The 17,184-nt window shown below is 41.7% G+C and overlaps 1 protein-coding gene across 1 annotated transcript; it reads left to right on the plus strand.

Moving 5' to 3' along the window:
- Positions 1 to 7,216: 7,216 nt before the first annotated feature.
- On the plus strand, positions 7,217 to 16,587 carry cnot9 (CCR4-NOT transcription complex subunit 9). The gene is made up of 8 exons (XM_030751418.1): positions 7,217 to 7,348; positions 10,808 to 10,987; positions 11,194 to 11,309; positions 12,608 to 12,717; positions 12,877 to 12,986; positions 13,159 to 13,257; positions 13,347 to 13,438; positions 15,720 to 16,587. Exons 1-8 carry the CDS (start codon positions 7,331 to 7,333, stop codon positions 15,886 to 15,888), a joined length of 894 nt encoding a protein of 297 aa, XP_030607278.1. The 5' UTR covers positions 7,217 to 7,330; the 3' UTR covers positions 15,889 to 16,587.
- Positions 16,588 to 17,184: the final 597 nt, after the last annotated feature.

Consider the following 17,184-nt stretch of genomic DNA (forward strand, 5'->3'; position numbering starts at 1 on the left):
TTGGCCCGCTCCCTTGGAGGTTGTTACCTGGGGGTGGCTCGAGCCTCTTCGGCGTGTGGAGGGGGCCCTGCTGGTTGTTGGGCGGTTCTTGGGCCACGCTCTTGGCTTGTACGGGGGGGGGGGGGGGCTGTTGTCTCTGGCTCTCTGGGGCTCCTGGCCATTGGCTGTGGGAGCTCCATCTAGGATCTCTCTCCTTCCTCCTCTGAGGTGTGCACACGGTTATTGTTGGGATGTGTGACTGCAGGTCTTCTGAGCTTCTTGTGGCCTACAGATGGCCCAGGTCCCCTGGGTCTTTTCCTGGATGCCTCTAGATTCCAGGGGGCATTTTTGTGGCTTATCTCCCTCAATGAGTATATTTGATTACAGAAACAAACACACATTGCAACATAACACAGTAAGAGTGTGTGTGTGTGTGTGTCTAGGTCTGTCCCCTTTATGTCTTTTTTGTTTTCTCCTTTTTTCTTTTGCTCTCTTTAACTCTAACAGGAGTCTATAGGGAACCTATAGACTCCTCTTGTAAAATCAAATATGTTTAGTACAATAATGCATTTGGCTCATGATTCCATTTGCGAAAACTGCCAAACATGACAGGCTTAACAAAAAAAGTTTTATTTAATGCTGTCACAGAGAATCTATAGAACAGGTTCTCTTGTCTGTGTAGATTCTCAGTTATCCAGGTCATAGTAGTCTCTGGAGCTTGAAAAAAGGCGACTGGACTTCTTTTTGTTTCTTGGAGACGTTTCACCTCTCATCCGAAAGGCTTCTTCAGTTCTCAACCAAATGGTGGAGAGACCCAGGTATTTAAACCCCTGTGGGCGTAGTCCCCTGGAGGTGGTTATGACCCTCTATTGATCATGTGCTTGAACACATGTGCCCAGGTGTGAAGGGGGCGTGGGTCATATTTAATCAGTGGTTTCAGTTGAAACCAACTTAGGACTCCGCTCCATTGTTTCCTGTGGCCTATTGGGGTCACTGGAACAAAGGTGTGAATGGGGGTTGAGACGTCTGGGAAGGGAGCTCAGGACAGCACTGTAAGCGGGGGAAAGTTGGTGACGTAATCCACCTCCTCTGTTCAATGATGGTTGTTCACAGTGGACATAGATGGCTTCTTTCACTCCTCTTTCAAACCATCTGTTTTCCCTGTCCAAAATGTGGACATTGGCATCCTCAAAAGAGTGCCCTTTTTCCTTCAGATGCAGATGTACTGCTGAATCTTGTCCTGTCGAAGTGGCTCTTCTATGTTGTGCCATTCGTTTGTGAAGAGGCTGTTTGGTTTCACCAATGTAGAGGTCCGAGCACTCTTCACTGCACTGAACAGCATACACTACATCGCTGATCTTGTGTTTGGCGGGTTTGTCCTTGGGATGAACCAGTTTTTGTCTTAGGGTGTGACTTGGTTTGAAGTATACTGAGATGTCATGCTTGGAGAAAATTCTTCTGAGTTTCTCTGACAAGCCTGACACATATGGGATGACAATGTTGTTCCTCTTGTCCTTCCCATTCTCTGTAGTTTGTGTTTGGCCTTCATTCCTGTGCATCTTAGCTGATTTGATGAAGGCCCAGTTGGGGTAACCGCATGTTTTGAGGGCTTTCTTAATGTGTGTGTGTTCCTTATGCTTCCCTTCTGCCTTAGAGGGAACACTTTCCGCACGGTGTTGTAGGGTCCTGATCACCCCAAGTTTGTGTTCCAGAGGGTGGTGGGAGTCAAAGAGGAGATACTGGTCTGTGTGTGTGGGCTTCCGGTAAACTTCAATGTTGAGGCTTCCATCTTCCTCGATAAGCACCGCACAGTCCAGGAATGGTAACTTGTTATCTCTGGTGTCCTCCCTGGTAAAACGTATGTATTTATCCACTGAGTTAATGTGACGAGTGAAGGCTTCTACTTCTCGGGTTTTGATTTTGACCCAGGTGTCATCTACATATCTGTACCAGTGGCTAGGTGCCGTCCCTTTGAAAGAACCAAGAGCTTTACTTTCCACTTCCTCCATGTAAAGGTTGGCTACAATGGGAGACACTGGGGAGCCCATGGCACATCCATGCTTCTGTCTGTAGAATCCATCATTGTATTTAAAATATGTTGTGGTAAGGCAGAGATCTAAAAGTGCACAAATCTGATCTGGGGTGAAGCTGGTTCTGTTCAGTAAGGAATCGTCTTCCTGTAGTCGTCTTCTGACGGTCTCCACTGCCTCAGTTGTAGGTATGCAAGTGAAAAGTGAAACCACATCAAAGGACACCATGGTTTCATCTGGATCCAGTACAAGATTCTGGACCTTGTTAGTAAAATCTGTAGAGTTTTCAATGTGGTGGGGTGTGATGCCAACAAGCGGTGATAAGATGGTGGCGAGGTGTTTGGAAATGTTGTAGGTGACCGAGTTTATACTGCTGATAATGGGTCGAAGTGGGACTCCTTCTTTGTGGATCTTTGGGAGTCCATAAATGCATGGAGTGGCTTCTCCAGGGTACCGGCGGTAGTAAGTGGGGCGGTCAATGGCTTTTTCCTTTTCAAGTTGTTGCAGGCAGCAAACAACTTTTTTCTTGTAGTTGCTTGTGGGATCACGTCTCAAGACCTCATAAGTATTGTTGTCACTGAGGAGTGTAGTAATTTTGTTGTGGTAATCCGATGAATTCAGCACAACCGTGCACCTCCCCTTGTCGGCTGGCAGTATGGTGATGTTTTGATCCTTGCTTAGGGCTGTGATGGCCTTCTTCTCCTGAATGGTGAGGTTGGATGGAGGAAGTCTTGCACTGGCGAGAGTGGCTGAAACTTTCATCCTGATCTGTTCTGATACAGGATGAGAAAGTTTGTTATTTCTTATAGCGGTTTCTGTTGCTGTGATGAGGTCTACTATAGGAAGCTGTTGTGGGGCTATGGCAAAGTTGAGTCCTTTGGCTAGCACATTTTCTTCTGGTTTGGTGAGGACCCTGTCTGATAGGTTCTTCACCCACTTTCCTTGGTTTCCATTGCTTATCGTGTCGTCCTGTTTGTTAACAGATGAATGGTATGCCTTGGTTTGCAGAGTTTGAAATTTACGTAGTTGTCTTTCCTTGCCTTTGATGTGTTGTGCGAGCTGGGCTTTGTCCACAAATGTAGAAACTTCTTCTGCGATGGTGTGAGGTAAGAGTGATGAGAGTTTCTGCTGAGTCTGGTGGATTTTGTTCTGGAGTGCATCTATGGTGAAATGGACCTGTCTTATCCTTTCACTTAAAAGGTGGTTCTGTGCTCTCCATAGAATTTGGTCAGCTCTATGTCCTTTTACTGTGGACCCAAGGTGCAAACTCTTGGGAACCAGTCTGGACTGTCTGCATCTCAAGTTGAAACGAAGGTGGTTCCTGTAGTCCGCTAGCTTTCTTGAGTCCCTTTCATACTCCCGCACCAATTGAAGGGTGTTCCTCCCAAAGTGCAAGGCAATATGTCTGTGTAGATTCTCAGTTATCCAGGTCATAGTAGTCTCTGGAGCTTCTTCTTGGGTCTTCTGGGTCTCTCCTCCATTTGGTTGAGAACTGAAGAAGCCTTTCGGATGAGAGGTGAAACGTCTTCAAGAAACAAAAAGAAGTCCAGTCGCCTTTTTTCAAGCTCCAGAGAACAGGTTCTCTTCATGCAGCTAACCAGTCAGTGTTAAAAAGAGGCCCTGCTGGTCTAAGATCAGTATCACTTTCCCGTTTTAATCCCTTTTTGACTTTTGTTTCTCAGTAAAACTGCTGCCAGTTTCACTGTGCTCATTATATGGTAGTTTAGCCTTTGTACAGACAGATTCAGAATCAATAATAATAATATTCAGACTGCTCTGCAATCTGGATATTTGAAATAGAAACAATAACAAAGCTGAATGTCTTAAAAGGTTTGTGCTGAAAAAGAACTCAACATAAATTTTGACTCAATAGTTTGGCAAACAGCGTCATTTGGTTCCAGCTCATAAATATTAGGCTTTCTTCTCCATTGCTGTGCAGTGCTGAAAGCAGCCGAACGTGAAGATAAATCTTTGAGATAGTTTTTCTTCAATTAATGATGAATAGTAAGATGTCCTATAGCTTTACAGAGTGCTTTTATTTTTTAAATAGAGCGACAACCTCTCTTTCCAGGCTAAATGAGCATCTTCTAAATTAGTGAGACGCCATTCCCTCTCCAGCTCACGGGTTACCTGCTTTAAGCTGTGCATTTATGAATTATACCACGCAGTGAGAATGTAAAACTATGCACAAGATAATCTACCTCACTGGGAGCAGAGTTTAGGTAGCTGCTCTGTGTCGGTACATGGCACTGAAGAGCAGCATAATAATGAAAGAATTATGTTCTTAAACTTTGTTACAGCACGTTTGGGAAGACTTCTATTATAATAAAACTTATTTCTCACTGCTGTGTAATCCAGAGTATGATTAAAGTGGTGGGTGGGCTTCTCTACATTTTGAGAGAGGCCAGTTGAGTTTAATACTGAATTAAAGCCGAAAAGCGGCAGTTATCGGGCCCTCGCACCCGGCATGAGTTGAGCCGTTCTGCGCTCGTAGGTTGGTGTGGTCGGGAGCATCACGGGGTCACCTGGATGCTGTAAGCCGAGTAGGCTACTCATACCTTGCGTCATTTGGCCGCTGATTGTGTCCCGCACCCGCTAGGTGGTGGTGAGTGCACACTACTTACATGTCATGATGCTTTATGTAATGCCTGCACCCATCAATGAAAAGTTAATGCTCATGATTATCAGTATACAGGTGCTTTCCTTTCCCTACTAGATAGTGTTGAGTGTCATGGTGGATAGGTGTGTCCAGACTCACTCATGCTCTCATGAAGCATATGAAGTTTGGGACCGATTGGACAATGTACATTTGAGATGTGACAGTTTGGTGTCCTGTGGTTCCAAAATCAAAGTGTTTGTTATGGCAACAATGTTTGAGATTCTATAAATCCTGGGATAACCTTTGATGGTCTACTTGTGTAGATCAAGTCTAGCATTTGTAGATCTGGAGTGATTTTGGTGTCACTGGGTCAATTGCCACAGGAGGAGTTCTTTCAAATATGATGCCTGAAAATGGTGCAAAATGCTGCAAAAATGACACCTTAAATAGAAGACAGCTGACTTCATGTTTGGTTTTGGGTATGGCTCCAAGAGACTTTTTTGCATGTCTTGGAATGTTACATGAGCCTGCACAATTTCAGATATGTAGATAAAATGTAGCTCCAGGGCCATGTATGAAACTTTGTATTTTATATTTCCAGTTCCCACTAGGTGGCGCTCTAACTTTAAGTGACTCCTGAATGCATATCAATGTGTTCAGGACAGGAGGTTTATCAAAGCAGATTGGGCAATGTGGCTTTGAGTTACTGCCATTTTTATCATGGTGAAACATCAAAATTCACCATCCTGCCAGGATCGCACCCTTTGGTGAAAACTCACTTTTGAAAACAATGTAAGACCAACTCCTTAAGGCTTTCCAGACGAACTTTGAGATGGTTCTGCTCAACCACCTTGGCGCTGTACCTCAAAGTGTAAAACATGACACTTCCTGTTCCCACTAGGTGGTGCTGCGACTCATTAAATATTGTCATATGTATGTGTTCAGGGTGAACCCTGATCCTACTGAAGAAGTTTGGTCCTGATTGACCCATTTACACCTTCATATTCCAATCAAAATTTCCTGGCAAATGATCAAAATTCTGTGTGCCACACCTCCTGGCGAAAACTCACCAGTTTTGAAATTTAGATTACCCCTGGTGTGTAGATCACACTAATCAAATATTACAGTATTTCTAAACTGCTTTCTCACACTTCTCGAGTCTACCACCCATTTTCCCAAAACCTTAAATACAAATCTAAAAACTCAAGCTAATTCCCCAAAATCCAATACTTATCCATCAAAATCAAATAATCACTGCAAAAAACAGTGATCTGTGTGCACAACCAAACACTGTGGTCAAGTCACACACACAGCAAGTAATAGCAGGTTGCACTTTGGCCCTAATAAGGCAGTCGGGGGTGTTTGGCTTTTATCACATGATATTCTGAAACAATAGGGCCTTGACACAGGCTTCATTTGGAAACACCCCTTTGCTCTACACAGGCCTCGGGCCTTAAGTACTAGATAGAACATCACTAGTTGGGGTGGCTGTAGCTCAGTAGGTAGAGCAGGTCACCTAATGATCAGAAGGTCAGTGGTTCGATTCCTGGCTACTCCAGGATACATGCCAATGTATCCTTGGGCAAGATAACCCCGAGTTGCTCTCCGATGCAACCGTCAGAGTATGAATGTTAGATAATTAATGTCCTTAGCTTATGTAATCATGGAAGTGCTTGTATGGAGGGGTGTACATGGGCAAATGTGTTGTATAAGCGCTTTGAGTGCTCAGACTGAGTAGAAAAGTGTTATATAAGAACTAGTCCATTTACCATTTAGTCCTAAGGAATATGTTCAATTTGTAGGAGAAGGTTTTGCTTCCTTTCAGACTGAAGCTTGTGGTGAACCCCGCTTATTCTAATCATACCTGTCAGGGTGGGACTTTAAACTGGAGGCAGGTAACTAAAAGCAGGAGTGTGGTATTGTAGGAGGGATATTCCCTCCGAGATTATTTGTTTAACCTCCTTTTGCTTTGTCTCCATTTCACAGGTCGCCAAGTTGCTGCTGTGTGGATTTCAGCTGGCCAAAGCCATTATATTTATGATCATTTGTTTTTAAATTGTTTTAACCTGTCAACTTAATCCTGGAGACCTTCCCGTGGAGTGATTCTTGTATTTTTATTTATCCACGTTTTGCTCCCTTTGGCTCCAGTGTAGTTTGCCGTGCGTTTTGTGTTCTCTCTCGTTTAATCCCCCGCAGTGAATATCCTGTCTGGGTGTTGGGCAACTCATTGATGTGCAGCGTTATTTAGTGTGTGTGTGTGTGTGTGTGTGTGTGTGTGTGTGTGTGTGTGTGTGTGTGTGTGTGTGTGTTTAAGCATTTAACTTTTTTTTAAATAAAGCTTTCTATGTCATAACTGTGCATTTATATATTCAAATTGATCCCTTGTGAACTGAATGCATGCCTCCTTCTGTTTAGTGGTGTGTGTGTGTGTGTGTGCGTGTGTGTGTTGGGTCGGTGGTGCATTGATTGTTAGGTGGGCATTCGTTCGCGCCCGCTCCGCCGGCTCGGTGCCCTTCACGTTGCGTGGGCACATTATCCACTGTGAACTTGATTGGGACTGCGCTTTTAATTTGAAAGGACTTATCCGGAACTGATACAATTCTTCCGCCTTTGCTTGGTGTGTGAGCGGCGTACTTGTATTTGACCATGTTGGAAGACTTTAATCACTAGAACGCAGGTTATTAAAAAGGTATCGCTGGATTAAACAAACCTGCTGGGCACAATGTTGGCTACAGGGGCTGTAAGTGCACATCAATGCTAACTCTAACATTAGCTAGCATCACCTAAGCTTCAGCTGAGCCTGGATGTTAAAGCCAATGACCGCTTTTCCAGAAATACTTTGTTTTCAGCTACGAATCACTCATCTTTTTAATAATGTCAGACTGGATCTAGTTTATTTAGCCTTGTTCTGCGCAATAATATTAGTATTAAAGAAACTTCTTATTTAGAGAGTCTTTGAAATAAATACTGACAGACCTGAAATTTTAGTAACATGTGCTTTATAAACAATATTATAAATCTAGACTAAGGGTGTAACTGTACAAAACTCCACGGTTCGGTTCATTTGCATATATGAAATAGTTACTTATGTATAATCAAACGACAATTTCTGTGACTAAAACAAACACATTACTTAGAACATCTTTATTCCTTTCAAACAATAAACTTTCAATGAATATAAAAGCCACATTTGACTAGAAAACAAATGAAAATTGTGTAAAGAATAAATAACTTAATTATCAGTGTCTACTACATAACACCTGAGAGGTCTGTTAATGTTTCACTACTAAAATTCAATGCAACACAACATTCCTCAGAAAGTAAAGCTGACAAAAATAATCCTCTAATGAATCTAATGAGATTCATATGAACAAAATTAAACAGTATCCAAATATTACCAGAGGCATAACTGCATGTCACTTTATTATCACATGGTACTTGTTTATTCCCAATATTGTCACAATTACTTAGCAAAATGTCAAAGTAACTTAAAGGACCAAATTGTCATATTTTTGACATCAAATAAAGTTATGGAGTGATAATTTTGTACATTTTGTTTATTAAAGAAAAAATCCAGAAAATTAGTGAGTGAAAGGATATTTTTTATTGCATTTTTGTATTATACTTTTTGAACACTCTACCCGAAAAGTTTTAATTTGTTCTTGAGTGATTATTTTGTTCACTTTATTTAAGAAATTAATCCAGATATGACAGTGTATGGGGAAAATTGTTTTGTTACTGTTCTAATGTTTCAGAACAAAAACTCTTATTTTGATAAAGTATTTTATATTTACCTATAAATTTTGCCCAATTCTATCCTGGGTTTTAACTAATTAATGATCCAAAGGAAATAAAAAATCACAAAACACAAACTTCATGAAAATTCTTCATAATTATTAAACTGTATCGGTATCAGTATTGGCGATACTGGCCCTGTATTCACTCGGTATCGGATCTATACCAAGTCTTGCAGTATCGTACACCACAGTTTATGTATCGTATACATAAACTGTATCCCCGCCCTCGAGAGCGTGCAGAGGAGGGAGGAGGCGGAGCCAGTTGCCATGCCTTACTTCTTCTCTCAAAGCAAATACTTTAGTCCTTCTACAAGCTAGTTGTTACTGGTCTGTATTGGTAGCAATAAACCTAAAACACAGGTTTATTGCTATGAGGATACATGTTTACACATAGATTTTGGCAGACAGAGACACACAGCCTGATAAAATTGTATCCCCTCTAGCTTTTGGTAGGAAAAAGGAATAATCTCCAAAGTCACCCAGATTATTAGGTGTACTCTGTTTTATTTAGGATCTACAACCCAAGCTTGTTGAAGCGTGCAATTATTTGCTTTGAGAGGGGAAGCGTAAGGCATCGCAACTGGCTCTGCCTCCTCCTCTGCGCGCCCTTGGGATGCTGGGGGTAATGACACCAGCCAGAGTGTTTGAGGGGACTTCGGAGTAAAAACTTTAAATATTGTAAAATATTTAATATCCATTTTTTTTATTCCTGATTTTGTGTTGACATGATTAAAATATGTCAAAATATAGTGTGTTCAAAAACGCTGGTACGGCCGACCACTGTATCCCACAGTGGCTAATGCAGAGGGTTAAAACACAGACAGAACTCAAATTTATTTAGATCCTCTTTTTTTTGTTTGTTTTTTTAATTTTCAGTACAATAAAAGTTTGATCCGTTAATGGTTTGGTTCACCGAACCGTAGCTTCTATACAGCAGTTATCGGTTAACCTTGGTGAACTGTTACACCTTTAGTGTTGACCAGTATTATATTAATCATCCTTCCTGGATGTGCTGCCCCCCCCCCAAAAGGCATTTCCTAGCTAATATACCACAGAGCTCTACCCCAACATCTGTTAACATTGCCCCATGCTCCATGTATAGAACCAGTTTCAGCCAGTTTTCAGTAATACAAGGAGCCTTCGAATGCTTATTTGGTCCTCGGCTTAGAAGGCTTCAGCTATAATGCATATCTCCTAAAATGATAGATAAACCCATATATGGAGTTTAAAACACAGGCATATCAGATACCTCACATGTCCAGTCCAGCTTGCTGTCTGACCACAGTTGTAAGAGAGTTGTAGCAGAAGTCTGCAGTGTATAGGGTGAAGATAAGAGGGGCCAGCACTGTTCCCTGGGGTGCTGATCAGTGTCAGACATGGTGTCCTTCAGTCTGACTGCAGCCTGTCGATGAGGTAGATGGAGAGTCCAAGTGGTTTATCTTGAAGCATAAGGTGCTCGAAGGCACTTGAGAAATCCAAGAAGAGAAATCCACTTCCCTTATCCAGGATCTGAGATGCCCCATCTGTCCTAGCTGTCTGACAAGGGATCGCTGTTGCAGAGCAGCAGTCCCATCTGCTCCCGCATGGCTGATGGGGGTCTTTTGGGTCTGCCAGTGATTTCTGCTGTTTTTGTTTTTGATGTGAAATGTCTTTGCTTATATTGGGAAATACACTGCAGTCAACAGGATTTATGAAGGGCTTATATATAAAATGAAGAAATGACTGGTTTTGCAAGCATCTGTATGACTCTGCATTATTGTATTTACATTCTAGTCAATCCAGCCATTTTGGCCACTTCAAATATCTTTATATACTGTAAATGTGATGTTATATCTGTTACAATCCCTGCTGGCCTCTTGGCTAGATCTGTCTTTAAAAATAGATTTTTAATGTCAGTGACAGTTTTTTGCCTGATAAATAATATGTAAAAGTCACCGTGCCAAAAACTAATTGCAGCTTCTACCTTGTGACAGGAATGTTGTTGCTCACTCAAAATGACTTCATATCATTCATGAGAGATATGTTTCATACATGTTTCACAGATTTTAGGCCCAAAAGGCATTTACAGCAGTTTAAACACAACCGGTCATGTTTGGCAAATACCAGAAATCACTTTTTTGGCACAGGCCAGAGAGGAGGCCATAGCAGGCTAGTGACAAATGTTACAAATAGTTGTTTGAAGTGAAAGTTCTTGCACAGCAAAAGTTACTGAAGAATTTAATGTGAGTTTGTTATCTAAATAAAGTTACAACTAGTTTTTTCTGTCACTGTTTTATTGAGGTGAAACATGAAAATATTTCTTCCTGTAAAGTGGAGAATGATGGCACAGATCTGAGAACCACTGCTCTGTTAGATAGACCTGCCTACAATGGTGATGCATTTTCTTCTTTTTTTCTGTACAGGCTGTGACCACAGCACTGGCACAGGTGGACAGAGAAAAGATCTACCAGTGGATCAATGAGCTGTCCGGTCCAGAGACCAGAGAGAATGCTCTGCTGGAGCTCAGCAAGAAGAGGGAGTCCGTGCCAGACCTGGCGCCCATGCTGTGGCACTCCTGTGGAACCATAGCGGCCCTGTTGCAGGTGAGTATGCTGTGTCTCCCAGTGACAGTTGATATATTATCCTTTCTTTCTTTTTTTTAGCTTGGCTGTTGAAAAAGTTAAGGTATTGTCATAGCCTTGGCGTCTGTTCCACAAAAACTTTAACGTTTAATGATCCCACCTTCAAATTCACACCATAGATGCATCGATTAAAAAGAGCAACTTATGCACACTTTTTTTTTTTTCAGGAAATTGTTAATATCTACCCATCAATCAACCCCCCTACCCTGACAGCACACCAGTCCAACAGAGTATGTAATGCCCTGGCCCTCCTCCAGTGTGTTGCCTCACATCCAGAGACAAGGTACCTTAATTCCTTTCAGTCATAAACAAATACTGATTATTGTAAATCATGCACATCAGGTCATGGAATCTGACTGTAACTCAGCTGAGCTATGGGGGAAAAATAAGCTGCACCACAAAAGAGGCTATTATTTCAGTGTATCACTTATGTATATTTATAATCAACATTTAGGTGCATACTAGGGATGGGCAGATTTTTATTCTAAATATTTGAATAGTCAGCACGGTGGCGTAGTGGTTAGCACTGCTGCCTCACAGTTAGAATACCATCTGGAAGGCCTGGGTTCGATTCCACCTTGGCCCAGGCCTCTCCCTCTCTCTGTGTGGAGTTTGCATGTTCTCCCCGTGTCTGCGTGGGTTTCCTCCGGGTACTCCGGTTTCCTCCCACATTCCAAAGACATGCACTTACTGGGGTTAGGTTAATTGGCTAATCTAAATTGCCCATAGGTATGAATGTGAGTGTGAAAGGTCGTCTGTCCCTCTGTGTTGGCCCTGTAACAGGCTGGCGACCTGTTCAGGGTGTACCCTGCCTCTCGCCCTATGACAGCTGGGATAGGCTCCAGCCCCCCCGCGACCCTTAACAGGATGTGCGGAAGCGAATGGATGGATGGATGGATTTGAATAGTCATTAAGTAAGGTCATTAAGGAGTTCATGGTCGAGCCAGTGACTGCAAAACGAGTCCAAGCCATCACCACCGTGCTAGCTGGTTTGTACGAGGTGTTTGTGCTGATGGGCGGGATTTGGTTTTTGCCATCATGAACAAACATCTATACTTTGGTTTTGTCTTTTAGAAGTCTTGTTTTGCTCAGGTGCAACTTTCCAATTTTCCTGTGTGCTGGAGGGATTTGGAGGCCAGGTCATCACTTTAAACTCTTGATCACGTTGCCCACACATAGCCACTTGTTGCGTCATATTTTCCATTAATATGTGCCCTTCAAACAGGCTTGTCACTGTTATTTACTTTATCTTCCAATGGGTTAGTATTTTTTTCTTTTATCAGTGTTTATTTCTCTATGGCAAAACATAAATACCTGTCTTATTTGTTTGTTTTCTTTAGCTTAATTTCAGTGTGTGAGTTGCTAAAAGTCCGTGACGTAGCTTTCTAGCAGTTTTGTCTTTATTGCACAGTCAGCCAAAGTGGCAGACATCACATCAAACTGTGTCTGAGACTCTTATTACCAAAGGAAACAGAAGCGTATTGGTAACATCACCATTAAACAGTAATGTGGTTTTACCTGCAGTTCAGTGTAATAGCATTTTGCCTCGTGCTGCTCACGCTACAATTTTGTCTTTTACAGGTCAGCTTTCCTGGCTGCTCACATCCCACTCTTCCTCTACCCATTCTTACACACAGTCAGTAAAACACGGCCATTCGAGTACCTCCGCCTCACCAGTTTAGGGGTCATCGGTAAGACCTGTTCACTCCACTGAGCACTTCTAAGGAGAATACCAAAGAAACCTTGTAGAAACATCTTCAAATATGAGAAACTGTTGATTTATTGGATTGCTCAGCTCAGCTTGTTTAAAGGAATCATATCATTAAATGCATGTTATCATCTCTGTGTAGGTGCTTTGGTGAAAACAGATGAGCAGGAAGTGATCAACTTTCTGTTGACCACAGAGATAATTCCCCTGTGCCTTCGCATCATGGAGTCTGGAAGTGAACTCTCTAAAACGGTACCGTCCCCACTTCAGACTTATCACTAGGTGCTTTGACAGGCTCTCATTCTGAGTGCTTTTCTTTTTGGTTTAAAGAGACACTGTTTTGAAATCTAAAGAGTAAAGCTCCTTGTAGCAGAGAAAAGAAGCATCAGAGAAAAATAAAGGATGTGGAATTATTGTTCTGCAGGTTGCTACCTTCATCCTTCAGAAGATTCTCCTGGATGACACGGGGCTGGCGTACATCTGTCAAACATATGAGCGCTTCTCCCATGTTGCTATGATTCTTGTGAGTCCAATACATACTGTGAATAATGATTATAGAGTACATCTGAGTATGCGTGTTCTCTATGGCCTCAGTTTTCTGTGGTGTTTCAGGGGAAAATGGTCCTCCAGCTCTCCAAGGAGCCCTCAGCCCGCCTGCTCAAGCATGTGGTGCGATGTTACCTACGGCTGTCTGACAACTCCAGGTACTTGTATTGTAGGAAACTCAAGAAAAGAGTCGGGAAACATGTCTGCTTTCAGACATGTTTCATATCAGGTCTACTGACACTGTACTCAGCAAAATAACTGCTTTAATCTTCATTTTGTATAGTATTGGCCAGTATGCCAATATCTAAATTTCATATATGACAGGAATTTTTCAAACACTGTCATTACAGTGAACAGTCAAATTGTCCACTGTGGCTTAACTCTGTTATATTATATCACTGGCCACTAGTATTGTTGGACAGCGTGTCAGAGGAGACCTGTAGTAACTGTTTGCCTTTCTCAGTCATGGTTATAATCATATGACAGTAATATAAGACAACAATTAATAATCCACAACTAATTTTATTCAGCAGGACAAACATCATGGCACACATGAAATATTTCTAACACTAATTGCACATTTATCAAAATTACACCACTGAAGGGCATGTTCAATAATTATAAATTGCCAGTAGCATAACAGTCCATTAGATATGAGAGGCTACATTGCTATATTAAAGACAAATTGAGGATGAAGAAAACACTCCAGAGATATTCCAAATAACTTGTGACCAAGAGAGGAGCTGTTTGGACATTTTTCATTGCTTCACTTCATGGTTCCTGTTTGCCTGTGGGATTCCACGGTACTTACAACTGTCCTCAATGGTTATTCAAGATGGAAATGCCCAGACAGGCAGCAGCTTCTCGAGCACAGCAAGTTACTGATGTGTAGCACAGATCACCTCTTTCATAGTGATTTTAGAAATCCAATATTTTACTTTAATCCTACTTAGCAGAATTAGATTAATATAAAATCTAAATAAACGAATAAATTATAATCGGATTTAGCTACGGTGAATTAGCTCCAGCTCTGGTGTACACATTAATAATTCAACAATCATATAGACTTTGAAGTATATTTTAATGCAGCGCATTCTTACTTTTACTTCAATAAAGGTTTATTATTACAGAACGTACGTATACTCTAGCAGTACTACATTTATAGGGTTAAGGATGGGATACTTTTTCCACAACTGTAAAAAGCTGATAATCAGTATTTGATCAGAGCATTTATTCAATGTTTATAGAAACAATTAGCAGTAATTTTACTAATAACCACAGATCTAAGTATCTAGTAGAAACAGCACTGTTAGTCTCTTAATGAACACTATTAAGATTTGTAAATGAACAAATATGTGAACTTATTAAACTTTAAAAAAAAAAAAAAGCAAGCAAGAAAGAAAATTGTGCAAGAAATATTGTAGCAGTGACAGCAGCCGACAGTGTGGTGTTTCCCTGTGGTCTGCAGGTCCAGGGCAGAGACGGACTGATGGATCTACAACAGACATAACTAAAGTTAATCCACTGGTTAGCTGCACAGCCATAACTGCAAAGCATACCTGGCATGTAGCAGCTACAAGGATGGTCTGTAATGTAGTTATAAAAACCTTTAGATGTACACAAAATAATAGCAACAACTTTAACTGTTCTATCAGACACTGGTTCAGATCATACACATGAGCTACTTATTGTTGTTGTGTTGTGCAAAGACAGCCTATCACAGCCTGTTCTCCTGCCCACTCCACAGACTGTCTGTTCACAGAACCTGTAATATTACCTGGATGAACTATTATAATACAGCTTGAACCCACAGTGAGTGGCGCTCTGCAGCCAGATGTATACAGCTGTTTCATTAAGTGACCATCTGACAGCAACTTAAGCACATTTTATATTTGTTCACATTTTGGAAAATTGAGTTTACTCAACTTTTTTTTTTTTTTTTTGATGTGTGTCCTGGTTATAAATGTTTTTAACAAAAATCATAAGGTTTGTGATGCTGTAGAACAGATTAAAGGGACAGGAGTGCAGAGACTTCAGAATGTGCCTTTGAATCCCCCAGTTTTAAAGATTTATTCAGCATTAAAGTACTCTAGTGACAGTTAGTATTTCCACCGCCACACAGGAAACAGTATTGACAGGTAATTCAGCAAACGCAGTAATCTGAACTGTCCATCAAAGTGAACGATCACATTAGACTCCACCCAAAAATTCAGAGAGAGAGTTTCCCACGAGCATGTGGAACTGCAGCGCGCACGAACCGGACACTCGCGTATGCAGTGGCTGAAATTGACTGCAATGACCAAATACAGACACATTAAAGAGAATGATAGCACAGTATTAAAAGGTATAATTCATGTTTAGTTTTTGTGAGTATGTGTATATCTTCTGCAGGCAGTGTGTCCATTGCTGACCTGTGTTCCTGTGTTTTGTCTCGACTAGAGCTAGAGAAGCTCTGCGGCAGTGCCTCCCCGACCAGCTCAAAGACACCACCTTCGCCCAGGTCCTGAAGGACGACACCACTACTAAACGCTGGCTGGCCCAACTGGTAAAGAACCTGCAGGAGGGTCAGGTCACCGATCCCCGGGGTTTACCTCTCCCCCCGCAGTGACAGCTCCCCTCTTTCCTTCCCCCAAAAAACACACCAGCCAGAAACTGCCTAACAGACGACACGCCCATAATCACAGATGCATGGAGGCATTGTTTTTAAAGCCTTGAAGAGCCTGCTGCCTGGTTGTGTTTATGTTCAAGGGTGTAGACAAGCAGCTCATCTTCTGCAGGTCTGCATCTCCACTTTCAAAGACATTTACATTCATGGCCTCAAACTGTTGCACAGTAAACTGTTGCACAGTGTATAAAAGTGTCAACATTTTGTTTCTGCTGATATTATATATATTCATATATGCACATATGTACATATATGCAGATTACAAAGGGAAAAAATTGCCCCCACAGTGAGGGGAGTTATTCATTGGACAGTATCTTGCTGCCATAGTTTGGGTCCAGACTAAAGTAGTTATAATCACATGAAAAAGAACATTTTCACAGTTAATTACAGTCCTGTGAAAAATGAAGTAGACTCCAATAACTTGTAGAAGCACCTTTAGCAGCAATAAGTTGAAGTAATCCTTTAGATGAAGTAATCCTTTTCTATGACTTTGATCATTGTGGAGGGATTATGGCCCACTATTCTTTAATTCAATTCAATTCAATTCAATTTTATTTATATAGCGCCAAATCACAACAAACTGTCGCCTCAAGGCGCTTTGTATTGTGGGTAAAGACCCTACAATAATACAGAGAAAACCCAACAGTCAAAACGACCCCTATGAGCAGCACTTGGTGACAGTGGGAAGGAAAAACTCCCTTTTAACAGGAAGAAACCTCCATCAGAACCAGGATCAGGGAGGGGGGGTCATCTGCCGTGACCGGTTGGGCTGAGGGGAGAGAAAGACATGCTGTGGAAGAGAGCCAGATATTAATATCAATTAATGATTAAATGCAGAGTGGAGTATAAACAAAGTAAATAAGGTAAATGAAAAGAAACAGTGCATTATGTGAACCCCCCAGCAGACTAGGCCTATAGCAGCATAACTAAGGGATGGTTCAGGGTCACCTGATCCAGCCCTAACTATAACCTTGATCAAAAAGGAAGGTTTTAAGCCTAATCTTAAAAATAGAGAGGGTGTCTGTCTCCTGAATCCAAGCTGGGAGCTGGTTCCACAGAAGAGGGGCCTGAAAGCTGAAGGCTCTGCCTCCCATTCTACTCTTAAGTATCCTAGGAACCACAAGTAAGCCAGCAGTCTGAGAGCGAAGTGCTCTGTTGGGGTGATATGGTACTATGAGGTCTTTGAGATAAGATGGGGCCTGATTATTCAAGACCTTGTAGGTGAGAAGAAGGATTTTA

This window comes from Archocentrus centrarchus, chromosome 2, assembly GCF_007364275.1.
Source record: "Archocentrus centrarchus isolate MPI-CPG fArcCen1 chromosome 2, fArcCen1, whole genome shotgun sequence".
In the NCBI taxonomy this organism is placed as follows: domain Eukaryota; kingdom Metazoa; phylum Chordata; class Actinopteri; order Cichliformes; family Cichlidae; genus Archocentrus; species Archocentrus centrarchus.